The 22,538-nt window shown below is 42.8% G+C and overlaps 1 protein-coding gene across 1 annotated transcript in view; it reads right to left on the reverse strand.

The window, feature by feature from the left end:
* The window catches only part of LOC133379005 (vomeronasal type-2 receptor 26-like), a 34,318-nt gene that overhangs the window by 8,208 nt on the left and 3,572 nt on the right, over positions 1-22,538 (reverse strand). The window contains exons 2-3 of the mRNA XM_061613616.1: positions 7,916-8,207; positions 7,636-7,810 (exon numbers count right to left, since the gene is read on the reverse strand). Coding sequence (XP_061469600.1) covers positions 7,636-7,810; positions 7,916-8,207 — 467 coding nt within the window. The remainder of the gene's footprint in view (positions 1-7,635; positions 7,811-7,915; positions 8,208-22,538) is intronic.

The following is a 22,538-nucleotide window of genomic DNA, read 5'->3' on the forward strand; positions in this document are numbered from 1 at the left end:
CTACACGTATGGAATTTCTTGTAAATGGGCTGATTTCGGGGAAATGGGCAGGGGCATATGTTGTACTTTCTATACGTAACCTTCCTGTGAGTAAAAAAGGCTGGCTGCGCCCAGCCCAAGCAGAATCGGCCTGGCTGCTTCTCCTCTTGCAAGTGTACTAATAAACTTGGCATATTTTTACCTTACTTGTTTCATTGTTCCTGGGTTTATTGGAACCTTGTGATCTGGGAGCGAGCCTTAGCCTATCAATATTTAAAATATTGAGGCGTTATTGTTATTATTGTTAACAGACTGATGGAAGTTGAAGCTCAAAATGTCTGGAGGGTCCCAGGCAGCAGAAGCCTGCCTCACCCATTCCTCTAAAGCTTTGTGAAAGGCTGAATCAGAAGAGTGAATCAAAATAAGGCAGGGAATGGTCTAATAAATAGAAATCAAGGGATTGTTTGGGAGGTAAAGGACCATCAAACTTACTATCCTGAACTTTGTACATCAGTTTTACTGCCAAGGATCCTCTGCCTATCTTCCACAGAATCACAACACTTTGCAAAGATTTCTTTACTTATTGTTACACTCGGCAAAATTTCCAATCTGAGTTTATCTCTGCAATTGCATGAAGGATCTCATGACACATTTGCAAAGTAAAGCAACTCTCACAGGCAACCCCACAACCAGACTAATACTACAGCCTATTCTATGGGCAACTATAGAGTGTTTCTTTCAAGCCTAATATCAGTGGGGGGAGGTGACTGTGGGTGCCGGGGAAGGCCCCCATGGGCACATCACATTAGTGATCCCTGAGTAAAGGAGATTGTGGAGGGCATGGTTTAAATTAGAGAAGAGAGACACACTGTGGGAAATGCATGCTGAACCCCCCCCTACACACTCCCTCTGTAGCCCAATGAATGATTCCTCAAGGCCATATGTTTCAACTCATGTACTGGGTTTAATGAAGGTGATTAAAAGTACAGAGGCCAAGACATGATTCTTGTTCAGAAATGTCCCTCAGATCTCCACTGAAAGTGTCTTTGAGTGAATCTTTGCTCTACTTATATTCTCCCAAGGAATGCCCTCTCCCTAGGACTCACCCACCTTCCTGAGTGGAGATGGTCCCTTCTGCACATGGAGCACAAGCAGAGCAGCAAACCGGCTTTTCTTCTTGAACAACCTTCTTGTATCCAGGGCGACAGCTTTCAGTACACCTGGAGCGAGGCACCGTCTAGCCATAAAGAGAAGGAGGTGCACCAAGGGGAAAGCGTTAGGAGAATTTGTGTCTACGGAATTCATGCACAGAGTTTGGGAAGGACCCATCATGATCTCTGGTCCCACTGACAATAAGTAACCCCCACACCCATTTTACAAGGGAAATCTAACTGAAATGGACATTGGTGAATTAAGGTTTGGTGAATATATTATCATGTCTTTATGTCTCATTTTAGTGGTGGGATAAAATTTCATAGATCTGTGGCCCAGATGATTACATTTTGGGTAAACTAAAATGGTGTGCATTCACTGTAGATAGAAACCAAAGTTGGCTCCTGTTTAAAAGCCAAGCTCCACCAGATGAATCTTAAAAATCTGTCCAACATCATAGAATCATAGAACAGTAGAGTTGGAAGGGGCCTATAAGGCCATCAAGTCCAACCCCCTGCTCAATGTAGGAATCCAAATCAAAACATTCCTGACAGATGGCTGTCCAGCTGCCTCTTGAATGCCTCTAGTGTCGGAGGCATCCTGTGGTAACAAGGGCAGTAAAGCAGTACAGCTGAGTTGGCCTTGTTAGGGGTCCTTTTGAACTTCTAGGGCCAATAGCCAAACCCTGTGGCTGGCCTTGCTGTGAGCTCTGGATTTCTAAGGTTGAAAAATGTATGGGGAGTTTCTACAGATACAAGAGGCTTCGCTTGTGCCTGCTTTTTGAGACGAGCTCTCGTCTCAGAAGAAGCTTTTTCAGTTTTAAAATCAGTCAGAACGTTCTTTTTGACTGGTAAAGATTTTCTCCCAGGCAGGGAGAAACGTAGAGATTAACCACAAAAGCCTGTTTTTGTTGGGAGGACTGGATTTCATTAATTTATGAGAGAAGGTTCAGCCAGCAATGCCGGACGGACTTCCAAACAAGCTCTAACTGATTAATGCAACACGTTTATCTTTTCTTCAAAGAAAAACGGACTTTAACAGGCAAGCATCCTTCTTTCTATTTTTTTTTCACTTGGTTTAAATTGTTGCAGCAAAAAGAGATTTGTCAATGAATCAGCTATAAAGAATTTCTGGGTGAGTTATAACTCTTCTCTATTATTCACAAAATTAAGGAGGAAAGAAATTGAAAAAGCTTATCTTTGTTTTTATTGCAAAAAGCTGTCCTGGAAGTGCATTCTAAAGATATAAACGGAAGAGGGATTTCTATTCCGAGGAGAAAAAAATAAATTTGATTTATGAACTTTGGAATATTATATGTCTGGGACTATTTTCTTTTTGGTCTATTTCATTTTGACGAATCTGCTTGTTCACGACGCCACTAACTGTTTTGATGCTGGGAACTAAATTTGTTTTGTATTCTTGAACATATAAGAGATAAGGCAGGCTGTTCTGTCTACACTGTGATGTCATCAAGCCTGGAATATTAACCCAATTGTTGCTGAAATAAGAAGTGGTTTTTGTTTTGTTTTGTTTTCGTGGTTTTAAGAATGGCAATCAAGGAAGTGGCTGAGAATCTGGAAGTAATTATGTTTCAGAAAATAATGGATGAGATTGAGATAACGAAACAAACCCTGAGACAGGGTAGAAAGGAGATGAAAATTGAACTGAGCAAAATGACGCAGGAGCTTAAAAAAATAGGGGATCTTGTGAGAGAGGAGATTGATGAGATTAGAGATGAGAAAAGAAAAATTAAAGGGAAGATACAAGCCCTGGAGATTGGAACAAATGTGGAATTGGAAAAAGATCTGGAGTTTATGGATATTAGAAACAAAGTTTACTGTTTGGAATTCAACGTTGTTTCTGAAGAAATTAATGAAGATATTAGAGATAAAGTTATCAATGTCTTGGATAATTTTCTGGACTGGAATGATGTGATGGAGCTTGACATAGAAAAAATCTATGGAATTAACTACAGATATGTGACAATGGAAAAACTCTCAAGAGATGAGCCAGTGCATTTTGTAAAAAAGAAGAACAGAGATATGACTTTACAACAATATTTCAGCAACATATTCAGAATTGATGGCAAGGAAATATTTGTGATAGAGGAAATTCCCATCAGACTCTTATTATATGACTATGGCTATGACAGCAAGATTATTATGGGATACTGATAATGGAAGAATGGACACTGAAATTACTGGACTTAACAGGACTATTGAAGATGGAAGATGGAATTAATATTGATAATGGAAGAATGGCTATTGAAATTATTGGACCTAACAGATTTGATGAGATGGATTAATCAATATGTTTATTTGGACTATGGCTATGACAACAAGATTATTATGGGATACTGATAATGGAAGAATGGCTATTGAAATTATTGGACCTAATAGATTTGAATGAGATGGATTAATCGACATGCTTATTTGGAGAAGAACTGATAGATATATTTCTCAAAGAATTGAAACCTCTCTTTGACTTTTTGTGGAAAGAATAAAGTAATGTTTATGAGATTTGATGATTAATTAAGATAACTACTGGAGGAAAGTGATTTTATAATATAATTTAAGAGACAGGATTGTTATATATTGTAGACCTATAACTGATCTGCGACAAATCGGAAGTCAACATTTTATTTTACTGTTTAATCATTTTTGTTTTGTTTTGTTTTTTGTCTTTGAATGTTTTTTTATTTTGTTTTGTTTGTTTTATGAAAACTTGAATAAAAATTATTGACACAACAAGAGGCTTCTCAATTCACATCATCGCTATACGAAGGTGAACTCCTAAGCTGCCACCTCTCACCCCTGCACTATATTCAATAGGACTTACTCCCTGGTAAGTGTGCCAAGGATTTCAGTTGAAGTTGTATGTAATTTATCCATCAAATTATTAGACCTTAACAAACGTCACATGTGCAATAACATGTCCCCTACCTTGTTAAATAACTTGGGCCACGCAATGGCTTCTCGATTAATGATGAACTTTATGTCATTAGATGCCTCTCTCTCTACGCTTCCAATTTTTACTCTAATGCGAGAGCTATTTGGAAGCACCACCCAGTTCTCAATATCATAGTAGACTGGCAACTCTCCATTCTCATCAAAATGCAGGCTACCCATAGAAGTATTTAAATACTGGATTTCTCTCAAGAAAGAGTGAAGCTGGAATGACATGGAAAATATCAGCATTAAGACCCCATGAAACCATATCTCAACCTTGCTCACTTTGGGCTCTTATGAACTGGGGCCAATGCACATATTTAGATTATAAATGCTATTCAGACAATCAGTTTTACTGATTAAAACATTTATACACCATCTTTCTTAGAAGATAGCGTGGTGGTTTAGAATAAGATCAGTACAAAATATAATAAACTATATGGCTGTGCACAGACCACCCAAACCAATTTGTGGCATCGATTTTCAAATACATATAAATCCTGATTTGGTCCAGACATATTTGTACCCTTTCCAATCTAGATCCAGATATTACAAATATCCAGAAATCCCATTTATTTTTTCATTACACAACAAAAACATCTATAATCTTCTTGGTTTTTTACATAGGAAGATTAAATTTTAGAACATGATAGTCCCTAAAGAGAGGGTTAATCCTGCAGAATATCAGGCAGGTAGTTACAGGTGTTTTCACATTACCCTCCTCTAAATTTTAAAAGGCTTTAAAAGTAAAATGGTCATAAAGTTCTTGTTTTAACACAGAGACATGAAATTTGGAGTCATTTGGCAGGATTAATCCTGCCAAATTTCATATGGGTATCTCCAGGAGATTTTATGCTAGCCAACTCTAAACTTTGCTTTTTCCATATTTTTTTTAAAGACCCTTTGAGTGCTCAGTCATGCCAGTTCTCATGCTCTGGTGTTTGTCCTGTTCCTTCCTTCAAGTTTGTGAAAAAAACCTGATATTTTTTTTAAAAAAGGTTTGTGAATTACTAGGCACTGGTTGGCAGCATCAAGCAGGTACAGGTGGGCAGCACCATGGAAATAATATGCATGTAGAGGCATGAAATTAGGGGACATGGTGGCACCCAAAGAGGGGCTTGTGACCTGGCAAACCTAGTGCTAATACTTCTTAGCAGTGACAGAAAATTAACAATAATTAGAATACTGGGCTGTTTGGAAAATAAAAATATTTTTTAAAAGGCTGAAATGGCTGCTAGTAAATAAAATCTGACATTCAAGATAATGTAAGTTATCAGATTTAGGATTTAGGAGACAAGATTTGCTACAGCCACTAGTCTTAAAAGAGTTTTGCTTGGAGAATTACAAGACTGAGACAGCCAAGCAGAATCCGTCTTACAGGTCAGCAACACATCCCATCCAGCCCCACAAAAACAAGCACCATTGGACAGCAAAGTCCCACTCCTCCTCTCCTGCCCCTTTCCTCCATCCTCATTTGCACAAATAGCTGTCAATAAAACACAGAGACTCAGCGTTTTCCTTTCATGGTATGTGATCCCACCCCAAGCACTATGATTGGAGAAGCAAGGCTGTCTCCACAGCAGGGCTTCTGTGCTGATTGGCAGGAAAGGCTGTTTGCAGTGTCAATAAAATGCAGCATTATCTCACCCTGTTGTGAATATCTCGGCATTATGGTGGGTGGGTGTGTTTCTGTGTGCATGTGGATTGGAATATAGTGCTATGTTGCAGCATGAGAGCCAGGCAAAGAGATGTCAACACATGAGCACTAGTTACTTTTTACAACTCTGAATAAGCTTTCTTTGTAAGCAAATATCCAGAAATGGATTATGTGCCCCGTTTGAAGCAGCAACTGACATAACCTGATCTGTATCAGCTAAAATCAGTGATAAATATCTGAATATGGACTGCAACCCTACTAAAATGATTCCAAAAAACAAGTAAACATTTTATACAAGGGAAAATATTTAGAATCAGCACTTGGGAATGCTAGGTACATTATAACTAGCTGGTGGAACACCATTACGCCAGATGCGCACTGTATTTCTGGGGAAGGTTATTCCACAGTATGGAGCCCAAGGCAAAGAGGTCTACTCATAGTCAAGATCATCATGTGAGTCCCTTGCACAAAAGTCTGAAGGGAGGGGAGAGCTTTTGCATGTATAGTTTACCATGTGATCTAGAACCCTGATCACTCAGGGTTCCAGATCATGGAGAAGCCTGCAAATGCAAAGTCTCTCCCTTCTTTTCAGACTGTGACAGCTTCCAGTACCACTTACACAGCACCACGAAAGATGACACAGTATTGTTGAAAATCTGCACATGCTCATTTATTGGCATAGTTAAAAATTTAGAAACAGTTCCTATGATTTTTAAAAATATCTATGCTTTCCAGAAACAAAGACATTTTTGTTTTGACAAGATTTTCTATCTAGATGAAAAGGTCTTTGGCTTAGATGTTCTTTTTGTATTGTGTTTTATACCGTCTGCCATTGTTCTGTGCTGTTTTAAAAAAGGGTTTTCAGTTGTTTTTATTAAATTGGTTTTTTGCTATATTGTAAAATGCCTTGGGGTCTTTTGACAAAGGGTGATATAAATATCAATAAACAAACAAACAAATATAAAGTACATCTTAACATAGTGGGACGACTGTGACCAAGGGACCTCTGTGTCTGCTCAGTCTGTGTTCCTAATGAGGAGAGTCCAACTTTAGCTAAGAAAGCTGCATCTCTATTGGGGGACCAGGGAGGAACCACTGGAGATCATACGAGTCTTCTGATATAACCATATCAGGCAAGAAAGCTGTCCTTCCCCAGGAGCCTCACAAACTAGATTGTCCACAAAACCAGGCATTGTTTTGGTCTCACTGCTAAATTCGATGCCACAGATGGGGCAATGGGTACCAGTTTGCAAAAAGGGAAAGGAAATACCTGCCATGGCTGCAGCCTTTGAGATGCCAACCTGTCTCCTCCACCCACCATTACCATCCACTTTGATCTGTGTGAATATGCTGCATCTAAGGCATGTGCAACGGCTTGGACACTGATGTAAGTTCTGTAGCTGTCTTGAACCAGGGTATTCTCCAGTTCCTCTTGGGGCAGAGTTTGCAGGTTCTCCTTCTCTGTGCACCTTCTCCAACCTCTGACAGACAACACGTGCTTTAAATATGAAAAGTGAAACGCTTCAAGCCAAAACTGTACAAGAGCAGATGAATTTGGGTTATAGTAGTTATGTTTTGTTCCTATTTGGGGCTTCATGACAAAGGACAGAAAACCGTGGATGTACGGGGATTCCTCAACATCATAAAACATCATGTTGATGTCCTGAACATTTATTACAATAGAAACTATTGGTATATTATATCGCTGAAATGTTTTTTGTTGTGACATAGGTATAGTTATTCCAAAACGAAGGAATTCATAATAAATAACTACACTGACATTTTTCCATGGTTCTGATCCTTCATAGAGCATGGGTGATTGAAACATGAAGCTTTCATATAGTGTTCTTAATATAGCAATACAGATTCCACTATTAAGCAGCAGAGGTGTCAGTGTACTCAAGAACCTTTCTGCATTGTCATTGTCTGGAGTAACAAGACCGATCCACGTCCATCCAAAATGCAGGAGCAACTTGACAATCCCCCGGTACTGAGTGTCTTCTCTGGGGACCATCCGGTAGACTAAAAGGGACTCGGTCTTATCAACATCCTGAGCACTAAAGCCATAACTGATCTAGTGAGGAAAGGAAGACATTTTGGTTACAGATCCTCAGAACAGAAAGAGGAATTTTATGCATCTGAAATTCTCCTCAGTCCCTCCATGGCTCCCCCTTCGTACCTGTGGGATTTTGTACAAGCCTGACATGGTTGAAATCTGTTTTGAGATTTCAATACTGGCTCTTTCAAAAACAGCCAGCAGCTTATTCCGTTTTCCACAGTTATAGTTTGGAATATTGCTTCCGCCGCCTGCAAGCAGGTCTATCATGGCATCAGAAGTTATTCTTTCATTAAGATAGTTGTTATAGAGGTTGTACCCAAGAGTGATGTTGGGTAAGAGCTTGGGATCCTGGTTGATCTCCTGGACGGTGAACAAGAAGGCCAAGATGTGCCAGAACTTTGAAGAGGACCGACTGCAAAAAAATTTAAAAAATAGTTAAAAAGGCAACAGGGGGATCAAGTAGAGGAAGTGTTTTGCCAGAGGTGACCACCAGTGGGGATAAGAAAACTGGGGATGTTCTAGGAGCAATATGAGTGCAGGTAGGTGAGGAAACACTAAATATATCAATCTATCTTTACTTACAGTAGAGAGCCAGTGTGGTGTAGTGGTTGGACTACAACCTGGGAGGCCAGGGTACAAATCTCCACATAGCCATGACGCTCACTGGGCAACCTTGGGCCAGTCACTGCCTTTCAGCCTCAGAGGAAGTCAATGGTAAACTCCCTCTGAATATCGTTTACCATGAAAACCCTATTCATAGGGTTGCCATAAGTTGGAATTCATTTGAAGGCAGTCCATTTTTACTTACAGTATGGGTAACCTGGTGGGTTGAAGGGTTTGTGTGAAAAAGTCGTTCATCACATTTTGGGGCTCTGACTCAGCTAATGAGGAAGTTCACTGGCCTCTATTTTATTTAAAGCATTTTTATCCCACCCAAAACCCCAATAAGTCTCCCAGAGCATCTCACATTATTAAGACAGTCTCTGTCCTCAGTCTTAAGATTTAAAAAGACGTGACATAAAACAAAAGGTTTGATCCTTGATTCCTTTACACTCTTCAAAAAGCAAAACAGCAGCATAGTGTGTGGGCTGTTTTATCAGGAATGTCCAGCAAACCAGAAGAGAGGATGGGGTGGGAACCTGTCGCCTGCCAGTTGTTGCTAGATTCCTACTCCCATAAGCCCCAGCCAGCATGGCCAAAGGTCATGGAGGACATGAGATGTAGTCCAGCAACATCTGGATGGCCACAGGCAACTCAGCCATGATACTACTACTACTATTTGCCCTTCACCCAAAGCTCCCAAGGTGGGTCACAACAATATTAAAATACATTTAAAACCATTTAAAATCAGTCTAAAATCCAAAACTAGGATGAGTCCTAAAAGTAAATGTCTCAGGTGTCAAAGACTGGGTACAGAGGTGTGTTTTCAGCATTCACCTAAAACTATACAGTGAAATTGCCAGTCACACTTCGGTGGGCATAGATTTCTACAACTTAGGGGCCGCCACAGAGAGTGCCCTTTCCTGGACCACCCACCCCTCTGAGATACTGAGGGAGGCAAAACTACCAAAACGGCCCCCTCTCCTGATCTCATAACCTGGGAAGGTCTGTAGGGAAGGAGGCGGTCTTTCAGATATTTGAGACCTAAGTTAAGACTTTCAACACTAGCGTGAACACTTTCAATTAGACCCAGAAACTAACTGGCAACTAATACAGCTGTTCTTAAGCAGGGGTTGTATGAGAACTAAAAGGAACACCTGCTAGTAACCTGGCTGCTGCATTTTGGACCAGTTAAAGTTTCTGAGTCATCTTCAAGGAGAGCCCCACATAGAGCATTGCAATAATCCATTCTGCATGTTACTAGAGCATGGAGTACTATGGCCAATTCATCTCTGTCCACAAGGGGACGAAGCAGGCAAATCAGCCAGAGCTGGAAAAAGGGACTCCTAGCCACTGAGGCTCCCTGATCCTCCAGTGACAATGATGGATTCAGGAATACCTCCAAGCTGTGAATCTGCTCCTTCCAACAGAGTGCAACCCCATCCAAAACAGCCCATCGCCCCAGCTCCCAGACATGAGAACTCTGGACAAATATTTGGCTTATCCACATGGGAGCATTACCTGGCACTAAAGATGCTGTTTTTACCTCTGTTTTCTATTTGCACCGTCCACAGTAAGGGCTCAATGCCGGCTGCAAACATGGTGCTTTCTGTTCACACTGAGAAGAAGGATCAATCATGCAGTTTCCTAATGCCCACACCCTCTAATTTAACATTTTCACTCATTCTGGTTGCTTGGTAATCAAGCATGCTGCAGTGGGTTCCTTTAATAAAAAAACCCCGGAAGTGCAAATATCCTTTTTCCCTTGTAGGATACAGGTGAAATACAAATCTTTGTTTGAGCAGTGTTATGCTTTTGCACACATGTTGGGGGAGGGTGAAGAAAATAAAGAGACTGTTTGCCATGACATAAAAATGCTAGCAACATGAGAGAAACCAGCTGGGAGTTGCTTTTCAGCCTAGAGGAAATAACATGAATGAAGGGAGTAGGAGGAGGGAGTAGGCGTAGAGAGGGGAATGATTGACACACTCACCTAAAACCACTGGAGCAAAGCATCTGGAAGCACTAGAGACATGGAGTGAAGACTTTTCCCTTTCTTTTTCATATTATCAGAGGATTGAGTTAGTAGGGATTTACAGGGTGAAAACTGCATGATAGCTTCAGTTTGCTGGTAACATCATGTGAACCATGCACATTAAAGGGACATGTGGTTAGCTCTAAACACACAGTAAATCACCATGTAGATGAGCCCATAACACCTCTGTGTTTTCAGAATTCAGGCTCAGTTTCTCAGCCAACATCCAGCCCATTACCGCCTCCAAGCACCTCAACCTATCTTCCAATTCAGACGGAACAGAGTGATAGAGTTGGGTCTCATCTGAATACCAATGGCACCTTACTCCAAATCTCCTGATAGCAGCTCACAGAGGCTTCCTATAGATGTTAAATAGCATGGGGGACACCTCAGGAAAGCTCTCATGTTGCCAAAGAGGACTCCTTATGGAATAAAGGGTATGATATAGATTTAATCACAAAACAAACAAACAAACAGTAGCCTCCCATAACAAAATTTTGTTATGCCGCCCTGGGCTCCTGCTGGGAGGAAGGGTGGGATATAAATCAAATAAGAAATAAATAAAATTTTGGAAGCAGCCCTGGAGGTACACACAGAAGCACTGAAGCAGAGTGACACCAACCCGCACCTCCCTGAGATGCTCTAGAAGTATGCCATGGTCAACAGTATCTAAAGCCACAGAGAGATCAAGCAGGGTCACATTTCCCTACCCCTCTCCCAACGGATGTCATCAACCAGGGTGACAAATGTAGTTTCAGTGCCACGGCCAGGCCTAAAGCCACACTAGAATGGAAAGTAATTCTGAAAACAATCAGTTTCCTCCAAGCATGCTTGAAGCTGGACTGCCACCATCTTCTCAAGCGTGTTACCCAAAAAGGGGATATTTGCCACTGGGTGATAGTCGTTTAACATTTCTAGGTCCACAGAGATTGTGACGTTCCTGTGTCTCTGGGATTAGAACCTACTGATTCCTTCTTTAGCTCTGCCCTTTGAACCACAGGCTTCAGCCCCATGATCTTCTCACCAAACGTTACCACTAGTATAACCTGTATGTAAAACTGGTATACAGAGAAGTTCAGAATCGGACCTTAGTATGGTAGCACTCTTGACCAAGATAGCACCTGGGATTTTGAATCAAACAAATAAAGTTTATTATATACAAGATGTTCCTTCTCTAGGATACACACCTTAACATGGTGAGGGGGGTTGAGAGTGTGGAAGAAGCTGAGAGCAATGCCGTCAGGAGTCTAGACCAAGAGGCTAGACACCTAATAAGGTCACCCAAGGTGGAATGGTCAAAGCTGAGACACCAGACTAAGATGCATCCAAACTCAGAAGAAGGCAATGGTAAACCACCTCTGAATACCTCTTACCATGAAAACCTTATGAACAGAGTATCCAAAATGCAACACAAGATGGCGCTGGAAGATGAGACCCCCAGGTCAGAAGGCACTCACTGAGCTACTGGGGAAGAACAAAGGACAAGCACGAATAGTGCTGTGACTAATGACACAGCTGGGTCAAAGCCAAAAGGGAGCCCAGAGGCTGATGCGCAAGATATGAAAGGAGAGTCCAGAGTTGTACGACACACACAGTAGGAACCTGGAATGTGAGAAGCATGAACCAGGGAAAGTTAGAAATTGTCAAGCATGTCCCCCATGCTGTTCAACATCTACATGAAGCCATTGGGTTTGGTCATCTGGAGCTTTGGAGTGCATTGCCATCAGTATGCTGATGACACACAGCTCTACTTCTCCTTTTCATCTTCTTCAGGTGAAGCTGTCAATGTGCTGAACCGGTGCCTGGCTGCGGCAATGGACTGGATGAGCGCTAATAAACTGAGGCTCAATCCAGACAAGACTGAGATGCTGTTAGTGGGTGGTTCTTCTGACCAGATGGTGGATGTCCAACCTGTCCTGGATGGGGTTGCACTCCCCCTGAAGGAGCAGGTTTGTAGCCTGGGGGTTCTCCTAGAATGATCTCTGTCACTTGAGGCTCAGGTAGCCTCAGTGGCATGGAGTGCCTTCTACCAACTTTGGTTGGTTGCCCAGCTGCGCCCCCTATCTGGACAGGGATAACCTGGCTTCAGTTGTCGATGCTCTGGTAACCTCCAAGTTAGATTAATGCAATGCATTCTACGTGGGGCTGCCTTTGAAGACAGTTTGGAAACTGCAGCTTGTGCAAAATGCAGTGGCCAGATTGGTAACAGGGACCAGACAGTTCGAACTTATAAAACCCATTCTGGCCCACTTGCATTGGCTGCCTGTATGTTTTGGAGCTCGATTCAAGGTGCTGATTTTGACCTATAAAGCCTTACATGGCTTGGGACCACAATACCTGATGGAACACCTCTCCTGATACAAACCTACCCATACACTACGCTCAACATCTAATGCCCTCCTCCGGGTGCCTACTCCGAGGGAAGCTCAGAGGGTGGCAACAAGGGAGAGGGCCTTCTCAGTGGTGGCCCCCAAATTATGGAATGATTTGTTTGACAAGGTGCACCTGGCGCCATCACTATTATCTTTTCAGCACCAGGTCAAGAGTTTCCTCTTCTCCCAGGCATTTTAGCATGTGTTTTTAAATTGTTTTAAATGTTTAAATTGTGTTTTCAATTGTTTTTAAAAGATGCGTTTTAAATTTGTATATTTGTTTTTAATGTTTTTAGGTACTGTAAACTGGCCAGAGAGCTTCAGCTATGGGGCGGTATATATATATAAATAAATAGATAAATAGATAGACAGGCAGACAGACAGGCAAGCAAGCAAGCAATGGAACGTATCAACATTACAATACTTGGTGTGAGTGAATTAAAATGGACGGGAATGGGACATTTTCAATCAGGCAACTACAAAATATTTTATGCAGGAAATGAGAAATCAAGAAGAAATGGGGTTGCTTTAATAGTGAGAAGTGATGTAGCAAAAGCAATTAGGATTTATAATGCAAGCTCTGAGTGAGTGATATGAATAAGATTAAATGGAAAACCATTAACATAACAATCATCCAAGTCTAAGCTCCAATGTCAAACACAGAAGAAGAGGAATTGGAGAGATTTTACACAGAACAACAAGAAGAAATTGATGATGCACCAAAACAACATGTGCTGATAATCATGGGGGACTGGGATGCAAAAGTAGGGAACAGAGAAGAACTAGGAATTGTGGGAAAATTGGGCTTAGGAGACAGAAATGAAGCAGGAGAGAGACACTGAATTCTGTGAAGCCTATAATTTGTTTCTTCCTAATACATTTTTTGAGCAACTGAAAAGATGACTATACATATAGACATCACCAAATGGTCAATATTGGAATCAAATTGATTATATAATTGGTAGCAGAAGATGGAGAACTTCCATACTTTCTGCAAAAACAAGACCAGGAGCAGACTGTGGTGCAGATCATGAACTGGTAATTAAAAAAACAGAGTAACCCTAAAGAAGAAAAGCAAAGCAATCATAATGCTAAAATACAATTTAAATACCATCCCAGAAGAATATAAAGTTCAAATAAGAAACAGATTTGAGGCTTTAAACTTTGTTGATACAGAACCAATAGAACTATGGACTGAAGTCAGAGACATGATCAGGGAAGAATGCAAAAAGACAATACCTCTAGTTAAAAAGAGAGAAAGACCTCAATGGATGACTGAAGAAACTCTTAAAATGGTGAAAGAGAGAAGGAAAGCAAAAGCAAAAGGAGTTAGAAACACAGTCAGAACCCTAATGCAACTGTTCAGTGACTAGTACATAGGAACAAAGAGAACTATTGCAATAATTATTGTACAGAAACAAAAGAGGACAACAAAAAAAGTAGAACAAGAGCCCTGTTCCAAAAGATTAGAGAAATGAAATGGAAATTTAAACCAAGAGTAGGAATGTTGAATAATCAACAGGGGAACACACTGACTGACCGAGATGAAATAAAAGGAAGATGGAAGCAATACACTGAAGAACTCTGTAAAAGAGATGCCAGGATGACAGATTCATTCATGGAGGAACCGTATGATGAAGAACAAGAAATTTTAGAATGTGAGGTGAAAGCTGCTCTTAAAATTCTTGGAAGAAATAAATCACCAGGAACTGATTGCACACCAATAGATTTGCTACAAGCTACTGAGACTGAATCTGTCCAAATTCTGACAGAAAATTGTCATCAAATATGGAAAACTAAACAAAGGCCCACAGACTGGAGGTATTGAATATATATCCCAATTCCAAAGAAAGGGGATCCCAGGAGATGCAGTAATTATCAAACTACTGCCTTAATATTCCATGCAAGTAAAGTAATGCTTAAGATTCTACAACAAAGGTTCTTACCATATATGGAGCGAGAAATGCCAGATGTCTAAGCTGGTTTTAGAAAGGAAAGAGGCACCAGAGATCATAACGCAAACATATGTTGCATAATAGAACGGACCAAGGAATTTCAGAAGAAAATCACTGTGTGGTTTATAGATTACACCAAAGCCTTTGATAGTGTAGATCATGAAAATCTATGGAATGCTTTAAAAAAAATGGGGGTGCCACAGCATCTGATTGTCCTGATGCACAACCTATACTCTGGACAAGAGGCTACTGTAAGGACAGAATATGGAGAACCCGATTGGCTCCCCATCGGAAAGGGTGTGAGACAGAGGTGTACAGAATAAATTTTTCTGAAAAGTTTCCTCCCTTCCATCAGGAACTCCAGCAGCTTTCTTGCAAACTGAATCTGGTTGGCCATCAATAAAGACTACAGCAGATTGGGTTCAGTTAAAGTACTTTAAACGAATAGCCACTCTGTTAAATGAACGCCTTCCAGCATTGTGCTATATGGAAATGAATAACAATCAAAACTGGAAGTTAACTTCCCACAGACTTTTATATAGTTACTACCTCCCTGAGCTAAACTCAGGGCGAGAGGATTCAGAGTCGAGTGGGAAGATTTGAGGGGGCCCCAATTGGCGTGGTGACAGGCAGGGGGAGATATGGCGTTGTGAGGAAGACTTGCCAGGTAAGGGGAACTCGGCCCAGGCAGCTAATGGCTGTGCCTTGTTCCAGTCTTCCTCACACCCACAGGTCTTTTGGTTGTCCTATCAGCCAGCCCTCAGATCTCTGGATGCTGCTCCTAAATGCCAGATCGGTACACAATAAGATCTCCCTCATCTACGATTTAATTGTGGATGAGGTAGCCGATCTGGCATGTATAACTGAGACCTGGGTGGGTGAGCAGGGAGGACTTAGTCTCTCCCAGCTGTGTCCACCGGGATGTCTGGTTCAGCATCAGGGTAGATCTGAGGGTCGGGGAGGGAGGGTGGCTGTGGTCTATAGGAGTTCCATCTCCCTCTCCAGGCACCCTGTCCATGTGGTTACTGGACTGGAGTGTTTGCATTTTATGTTGGGCCAACGAGACAGATTGGGGATTCTGTTGGTGTACCGTCCACCCAGCTGCCCAACGGACTCCCTAACTGAGCTGACAGAGGTGGTCTCGGATGTACTGCTGAGATCCCCAGTCTGTTGGTGCTGGGGGATGTCAACATTCATGCCGAGGCCGCCTTATCTGGGGCGGCTCAGGACTTCATGGTCTCCATGACAACCATGGGGCTGTCACAATACGCTGTTGGCCCAACACATATAGCAGGACATACTCTAGATTTAATTTTTGCCACTGGACAGGGAGATGGTGATCTGAATATAGGGAATTTTACATCAGTCCCTTTGTCATGGACAGATCACCGCTTGTTGAGGTTTAGACTCACAGCGACTTTTCCCCTCTGCAAGGGTGGGGGATCCATTAAGATGGTCCGCCCCCAGAGACTAATGATTTCTGATGATTTTCAAAAAGTTCTGGGGAGTTTTCCGGCTGATAGGGCTGGCGCTCCTGTCGAAGCCCTGGTGGAACTGTGGAATACAGAAATGACCCGGGCAGTTGACATGATTGCCCCTGCGCGCCCTCTCCTGTGTAGAGCCCATGCAGCTCCATGGTATACTCCGGAGCTGAGAGCAATGAAACAGTCTAGGAGACAGCTGGAGTGCAGATGGAGGCGAACTCCTGATGGATGCAATCATGCACTGGTAAGTGCCTATACTAAGTTGTATTTATGGGCAGTGAGGGCAGCAAAAAAGCAATATTTTGCTGCCACTATTAAATCATCTATCTGCCGCCCAGCGGAGCTTTTTAAAATTGTCCGAGGGCTATTTCATTCTGGCCCTATGGACATGGTGGAGTCATCTGAGGCACGCTGTAATGAATTTGCTAAGCATTTCCAGCATAAAATCTCTTGCATCCGCCAGGACTTGGACTCCAATGTTATAGCAGTTGAATCGAATGAGGTGTCCAGAGCACAGTCTTGTCCCGATTCCTTGGATGAGTTTCAGTTGGTACAGCTTGAGGATGTTGCACAAGGTGCTTGGACTGGTGCGTGCAACCACTTCTAGGTTGGATCCTTGCCCTTCTTGGCTAATAAAAGCTAGCAGGACCGGAACAGCTGGCTGGGCCAGGGAAGTGATTAATGCCTCATTGCGAGAGGGAGTGGTCCCTGGCCACCTGAAAGAGGCGGCAGTAAGACCACTTCCGAAGAAACCATCCCTGGACCCGGAAAATTTTAACAATTATAGGCCGGTAGCTAATGTCCCATTCCTGGGCAAGGTCCTGGAACGAGTGGTTGCCAGCCAGCTCCAGACACTCTTGGATGAAACTGATTATCTGGATCCATTTCAGTCAGGCTTTAGACCCGGTTTTGGCACGGAGACAGCCTTGGTCACCCTGTATGATGACCTTTGTCGGGAGACAGACAGGGGGAGAGTGACCCTGCTGATCCTCCTTGACCTGTCAGCGGCTTTTGATACCATCGACCATGGTATCCTTCTGGGTCGACTCACTGATCTAGGAGTAGGCGGTACTGCTTGGCAGTGGTTCCGCTCCTACTTGGCGGGCCGTCTCCAGAGGGTAGTGCTTGGGGACCATTGCTTGGCACCCTGGGACCTCCAGGATGGAGTTCCACAGGGGTCAGTTCTGTCCCCCATGCTCTTTAATATCTACATGAAGCCGCTGGGTGCGGTCATCAGGAGCTTTGGAGTGCATTGCCATCAGTATGCTGATGACACGCAGCTCTATTTCTCCTTTTCATCTTTTTCAGGTGAGTCTGTCGACGTGCTGAACCGATGCCTGGCTGCAACACTGGACTGGATGAGGCTTAATCCAGACAAGACTGAGATGCTGCTGGTGGGTGGTTCTCCTGACTGGATGGCGGATGTTTGACCTGTTCTGGATGGGGTTGCACTCCCCCTGAAAGAGCAGGTCCGTAGCTTGGGAGTCCTTTCAGAACCATCCCTATCACTTGAGGCTCAGGTAGCCTCGGTGGCACGGAATGCTTTTTACCAACTTTGGCTGGTGGCTCAGCTATGCCCCTATCTGGACAGAGAGAACCTCGCTTCAGTAGTTCATGCCCTGGTAACCTCTAAATTAGATTACTGCAATGCGCTCTACGTGGGGCTGCCTTTGAAGACGGTTCGGAAACTGCAGCTTGTGCAGAATGCAGCGGCCAGATTGTTAACGGGGACCAGACGGTCTGAACATATAACACCGGTTCTGGTCCACTTGCATTGGCTGCCTATATGTTTCCGGGCCCGGTTCAAAGTGCTGGTTCTAACCTACAAAGCCTTACACAGCACAGGACCACAATACCTGATGGAATGCCTCCCCCGATATGAACCTACCCGTACACTACGCTCAACATCGAAGACCCTCCTCCGAGTGCCTACTCATAGGGAAGCTTGGAGGGTGGCAACAAGAAAAAGGGCTTTTTCAGTGGTGGCCCCCAATTTGTGGAACAATCTCCCTGAGGAGATACGCCTGGCGCCAACACTGCTATTTTTCCGGTGCCAGGTTAAAACTTTCCTCTTCACCCAGGCATTTTAATATGTTTTCGTATGTGTTGGAACTGTTTTATCTTTTTAAAATTTTTTAAAACTTTTAATGTGTTTTAAATTGTTAATATGTGTTTATTGTATTTTGATGTTGGTCTTGTGAACCACCCAGAGAGCTTCGGCTATGGGGCGGTATATAAGTTTAATAAATAAATAAATAAATAAACTCTGTGTTGGGTACATATAAGAGTTATTTAAGGGGCTGGCTTTTCTGGATAGATGCTAGAAGGGACTTACAATTAATTAAGACCTCCAGATTCTCTCCATGGTTCTCTTCTGTGAAAACTGAACATTTTAGAGCCAGTTATTTGATAAAATTAATGCCAGTTTCCCTAAGAAATGCTTTTATGGAAATTCATTTCCAAGTCATGCCAACTGCAGTATTAGGTGGAAGTTACAAAAAGGTGCCATTTGAAAATAGATTGTGTATTTGCGACCAAGGTCAGGTGGAGGACATTGTTCATTATATGTTAATTTGTCCTCTGTACAGATACCCAAGAGAGAGATTTTTGAAACCTCTGTTGTCTCAGGGAAGTGGGAATGCCCTTCTCGAATCAGTACAATTCCTTCTGAGCGATACTCATGGTTATGTGACATGCAAAGTGGCTCTTTTTGCCCTTGCAGCAAAAAAAGATTAGAAAAAAAGAACTTGATAAAATCGCTACAAATTGTTTAGGAGATTCAGAGTCTTAAACTGAGCTCGCTGATGGTAACTCTGAAATTATTTCATATTATTGGTTGCAACAGCAATTTGTTCTCTGTATACTTCTGTATGTTTTTCTGTTTTTAATGTATTTGGCTAGTATAATAAAATTGAATTGGTTGATTGATTGATTGATTGGTTCCCCATCGGAAAGGGTGTGAGACAGGATTGTATTTTATCACCCTATTTATTTAATCTATATGCAGAACATATCATATGAATTAATCTCCCAGCATCCATCGCAACAGTCCTTCTATGAAAATCATGTAACTAATCAGGAATCATCTGCGCACTCTGCCCCCCCCCCGACTACAGAAGGCCCCTCAATCAATCGATGGCTCTTCCTGATTTCAAAACTCATTGAGTTAATAAAATCCTTTTTGGATAAAAGTAATAGCCTGTTAACTACCCTCACAGAACTCTTAAGGGCGGTGAATCCGGTACAATTCAGAGAGGGGCCAATAAGCCAGACAAGTGTGAATAAGTCCATTAATTATAATTCAAGGACATTAAATAAAAGAGGACTAAACAAAACCTCTAGGAAAAAGAGATCTAGTATTCTGAAAAAGAGCAAAAACGTCAAAAACCAAAAGCCCCTAAAACAGTGGTTCCCAACCTGGGGGCTAGGACCCCCAGGGGGGCCACGAAGTAATCCACAGGGGGCCGTGAACAGTAAAGAAATGAATTATTTATTAATTTTTTTAAAAAATCTTCACTCCTTCTACACTGTCTGCTTTCCACTGCCGCTGCAGATGACACCTCCCCCTTGCCCCAAACAAGAGGGGAGGCCTTTTGCTGAAGCGCCAGATTGTCTTTCAGGTGCACTAAGGGCAGGCATCTGCCTATAAAATACATGGCAGATGCCAAAGGAGGCTGAGGGTGGAGCTACCAGGAAGAAGAGGGGATTACTATCACTGATTCCCATCTCCTTGCACTGCCGCTACTGGCATATCCTTACTTAGAATGAGAGGAGAGGGCTTTTTGCGAAGCCAAAAGAAGCAAGCCTGCAAAGAAAGGCTGCTTTCCCCCTTCCTTCCTGGCAGCCAGCCTGCCTCCCTGGGGGGAGGGGGTCACAAAAAAAATTCAGCTTATAAAGGGGGTCCCGTGCTCATAAAGGTTGGGAACCACTGCCCTAAAATATAAGAAAATGGAATTTCGGAAACTGTTCAGACACCTAGACCCTGAGCCTAAACAGAGAGCTCTGCAACAGGACTACATGGCCTGCAGAAGTATGAAAAGTTCTAAGGACAAGATCTTATTGCACTCTCCTAATGTCCCTGGTTCTATTTTGCACCCAGCCTCTCTTCTTCTAGTTTCTAGGCTGAAAATAACACCACAGGGTGAGCAGACCAACACCAACACCTTATCTGAAATCAACAGTGACAAGGAAAAGCATCTTATTTATTTATTTATAGAATTTATTAGTCGCCCATCTGGCTGGCTGTCCAGCCACTCTGGGCGACGTAGAACATAGGCATATAATACCTAGACATTGACAATCTAAAAACAATGAAGATAAAATCTAGCCCACCCCAAAAGCCTGCCTGAAGAGCCCGGTCTTCAAGGCCCGGCAGAAGCTCATCATAGAAGGGGCATGGCGGAGATCATTTGGGAGAGAGTTCCACAGGGTGGGGGCCACAATTGAAAAAGCCCTCTCTCCCGTTCTCACCAGTTTGGCTGTTTTGACTGATGGGATGGAGAGAAGGTTTTTTGAGGCTGATCTTGTTGGGCGGCATAGCTGATGATGCTGGAGGCGCTCCTTTAGATAGACTGGGCCAAAACCGTATAGGGTTTTAAAGGTCAAAACCAACACCTTGAATTGGGCCCAGTAAGCAACTGGTAACCAGTGCAGCTCTTTTAGCACTGGAGTGATATGATCTCACCGACAGCTGCCTTTAATCAGGCGCGCCGCCGCGTTCTTGTGAAAAATAAATGGAACTTAACCCTGATCCGGACAAAATTGGTGCTTTGTAATTTCTGACTCAAGAAGAATGAAAACTTCATCTTATAAATGTTCTAAAGCAGATATTACCGGGTACGTTTTCATTAGCCAATATAGTCTGAGTCAAATACCTTTACTATGATGGATTTACAGCTAGAGCGATGATCACCTTAAAAGAATGGAGTTTAGCCACTGCCTGCTATGCTCGCAGAGATGCTTTCCACAGTCTTAAGATCTCTGTTTTGCGAGTCTTTGAGAATGCGGCTCCCCCCTTGGCGCTGATCTCCCTCTCCCCCAATTACTTATGCAGCACTGAAGTGGAGGAAGCGCCTAACCCTACGAATTTAATAAAAGTGGACATGGGCAAAAATTCTTTCCACCCATATGTTGAACGTGATGCAAGTGCTCATATGATGATTGAGGATGTTGGGGATGCAAGTAAAGCTCAGTCCTCCGGCGACGAGGCACGGTTTTTCGACAAGGAGGAACTTAGATTATTCAATTCGTTTGGAGCATTACCAGATGCAGCCCAAATGGAAACTATAGCACGTCTGGAATCCCTAAAATCCTGTCTGACATCACTTTCTCTTGCTAAAAGTGGATCAAAAAATGAAAGCCTCAATGCTGTAGCTGAATATTCAACTTCAACTCAAAGGGAGACCTGCCCGATGGTTTTGAAGGATGTGCAAGGTAGAGTACCTGGGGCATGTATGCTCCAGGTTTTTGCGGATGTGAATCCTGCAATTAGCAACCTTCTCTGCAGTGATATCTTGAATATCTCAAAACACATATCTACCAGCAATAGTCCTGTGAGGTCAAAAGCGATCCCCTCCTGGTTAGAGATGAGAAGGTTGGAGCCGATGGAATTGGGTATGCTGGAACCAACACTCTCCACGAATGAATACCCGAATATGAACTTTAGTCGACCACACTCTAATGTTAGCAGGTAGAGTCCATGTTTGGAGGAGACTGAGCTTCTCGAAAAAGACGTTGAGGTTTCAGAGAGCCACGGAGTCAAGTCTGAAGTGAGAAATAAGCAAATACCAAAACCGGGAAAACACTGAGTTCTAGCTGAGACCATATTGGTCCCTCCCACCAGTGTTCCTCCCCAGGCCTAAGTGGACCCCAGAGAGCAGGAAAGTCTAAGCAATCACAGAAGGACGTATATGGTGTCATGGCATCTAAAAAAGAACAGGATAGCCACAGGAACAAAATGGCAGGAAAGCCTCTTAGTCCCTCTTCCTGACAGAAATTTCCCCAGTCAAATGAGCAAGTCTCTTTACTGTCATGGAACATTGCCGGTTGGGCGAATAAGAGCTTCGACCCCTCCTTTTTTGCGTTTCTCAATGTACAAGACATCATCTTAGTATAAGAGACTTGGCTCTGAGAGGAATTAGTCTTGAGTGACTTTGCAGTCCATTCACTCGAGGAAGCTCCTAGCGACAGAGGGGGTCGTCCCAAAGGAGGCATAGCCATGCTGGTGTCAACCAAACTTGGTCTCTTTACCACAAGGATAGGAGAGCTGGAAAATCTTGAGATGGCCCTGCTGCTCAA

Source organism: Rhineura floridana, chromosome 3 (genome assembly GCF_030035675.1).
Source record: "Rhineura floridana isolate rRhiFlo1 chromosome 3, rRhiFlo1.hap2, whole genome shotgun sequence".
Lineage (NCBI taxonomy): Eukaryota > Metazoa > Chordata > Lepidosauria > Squamata > Rhineuridae > Rhineura > Rhineura floridana.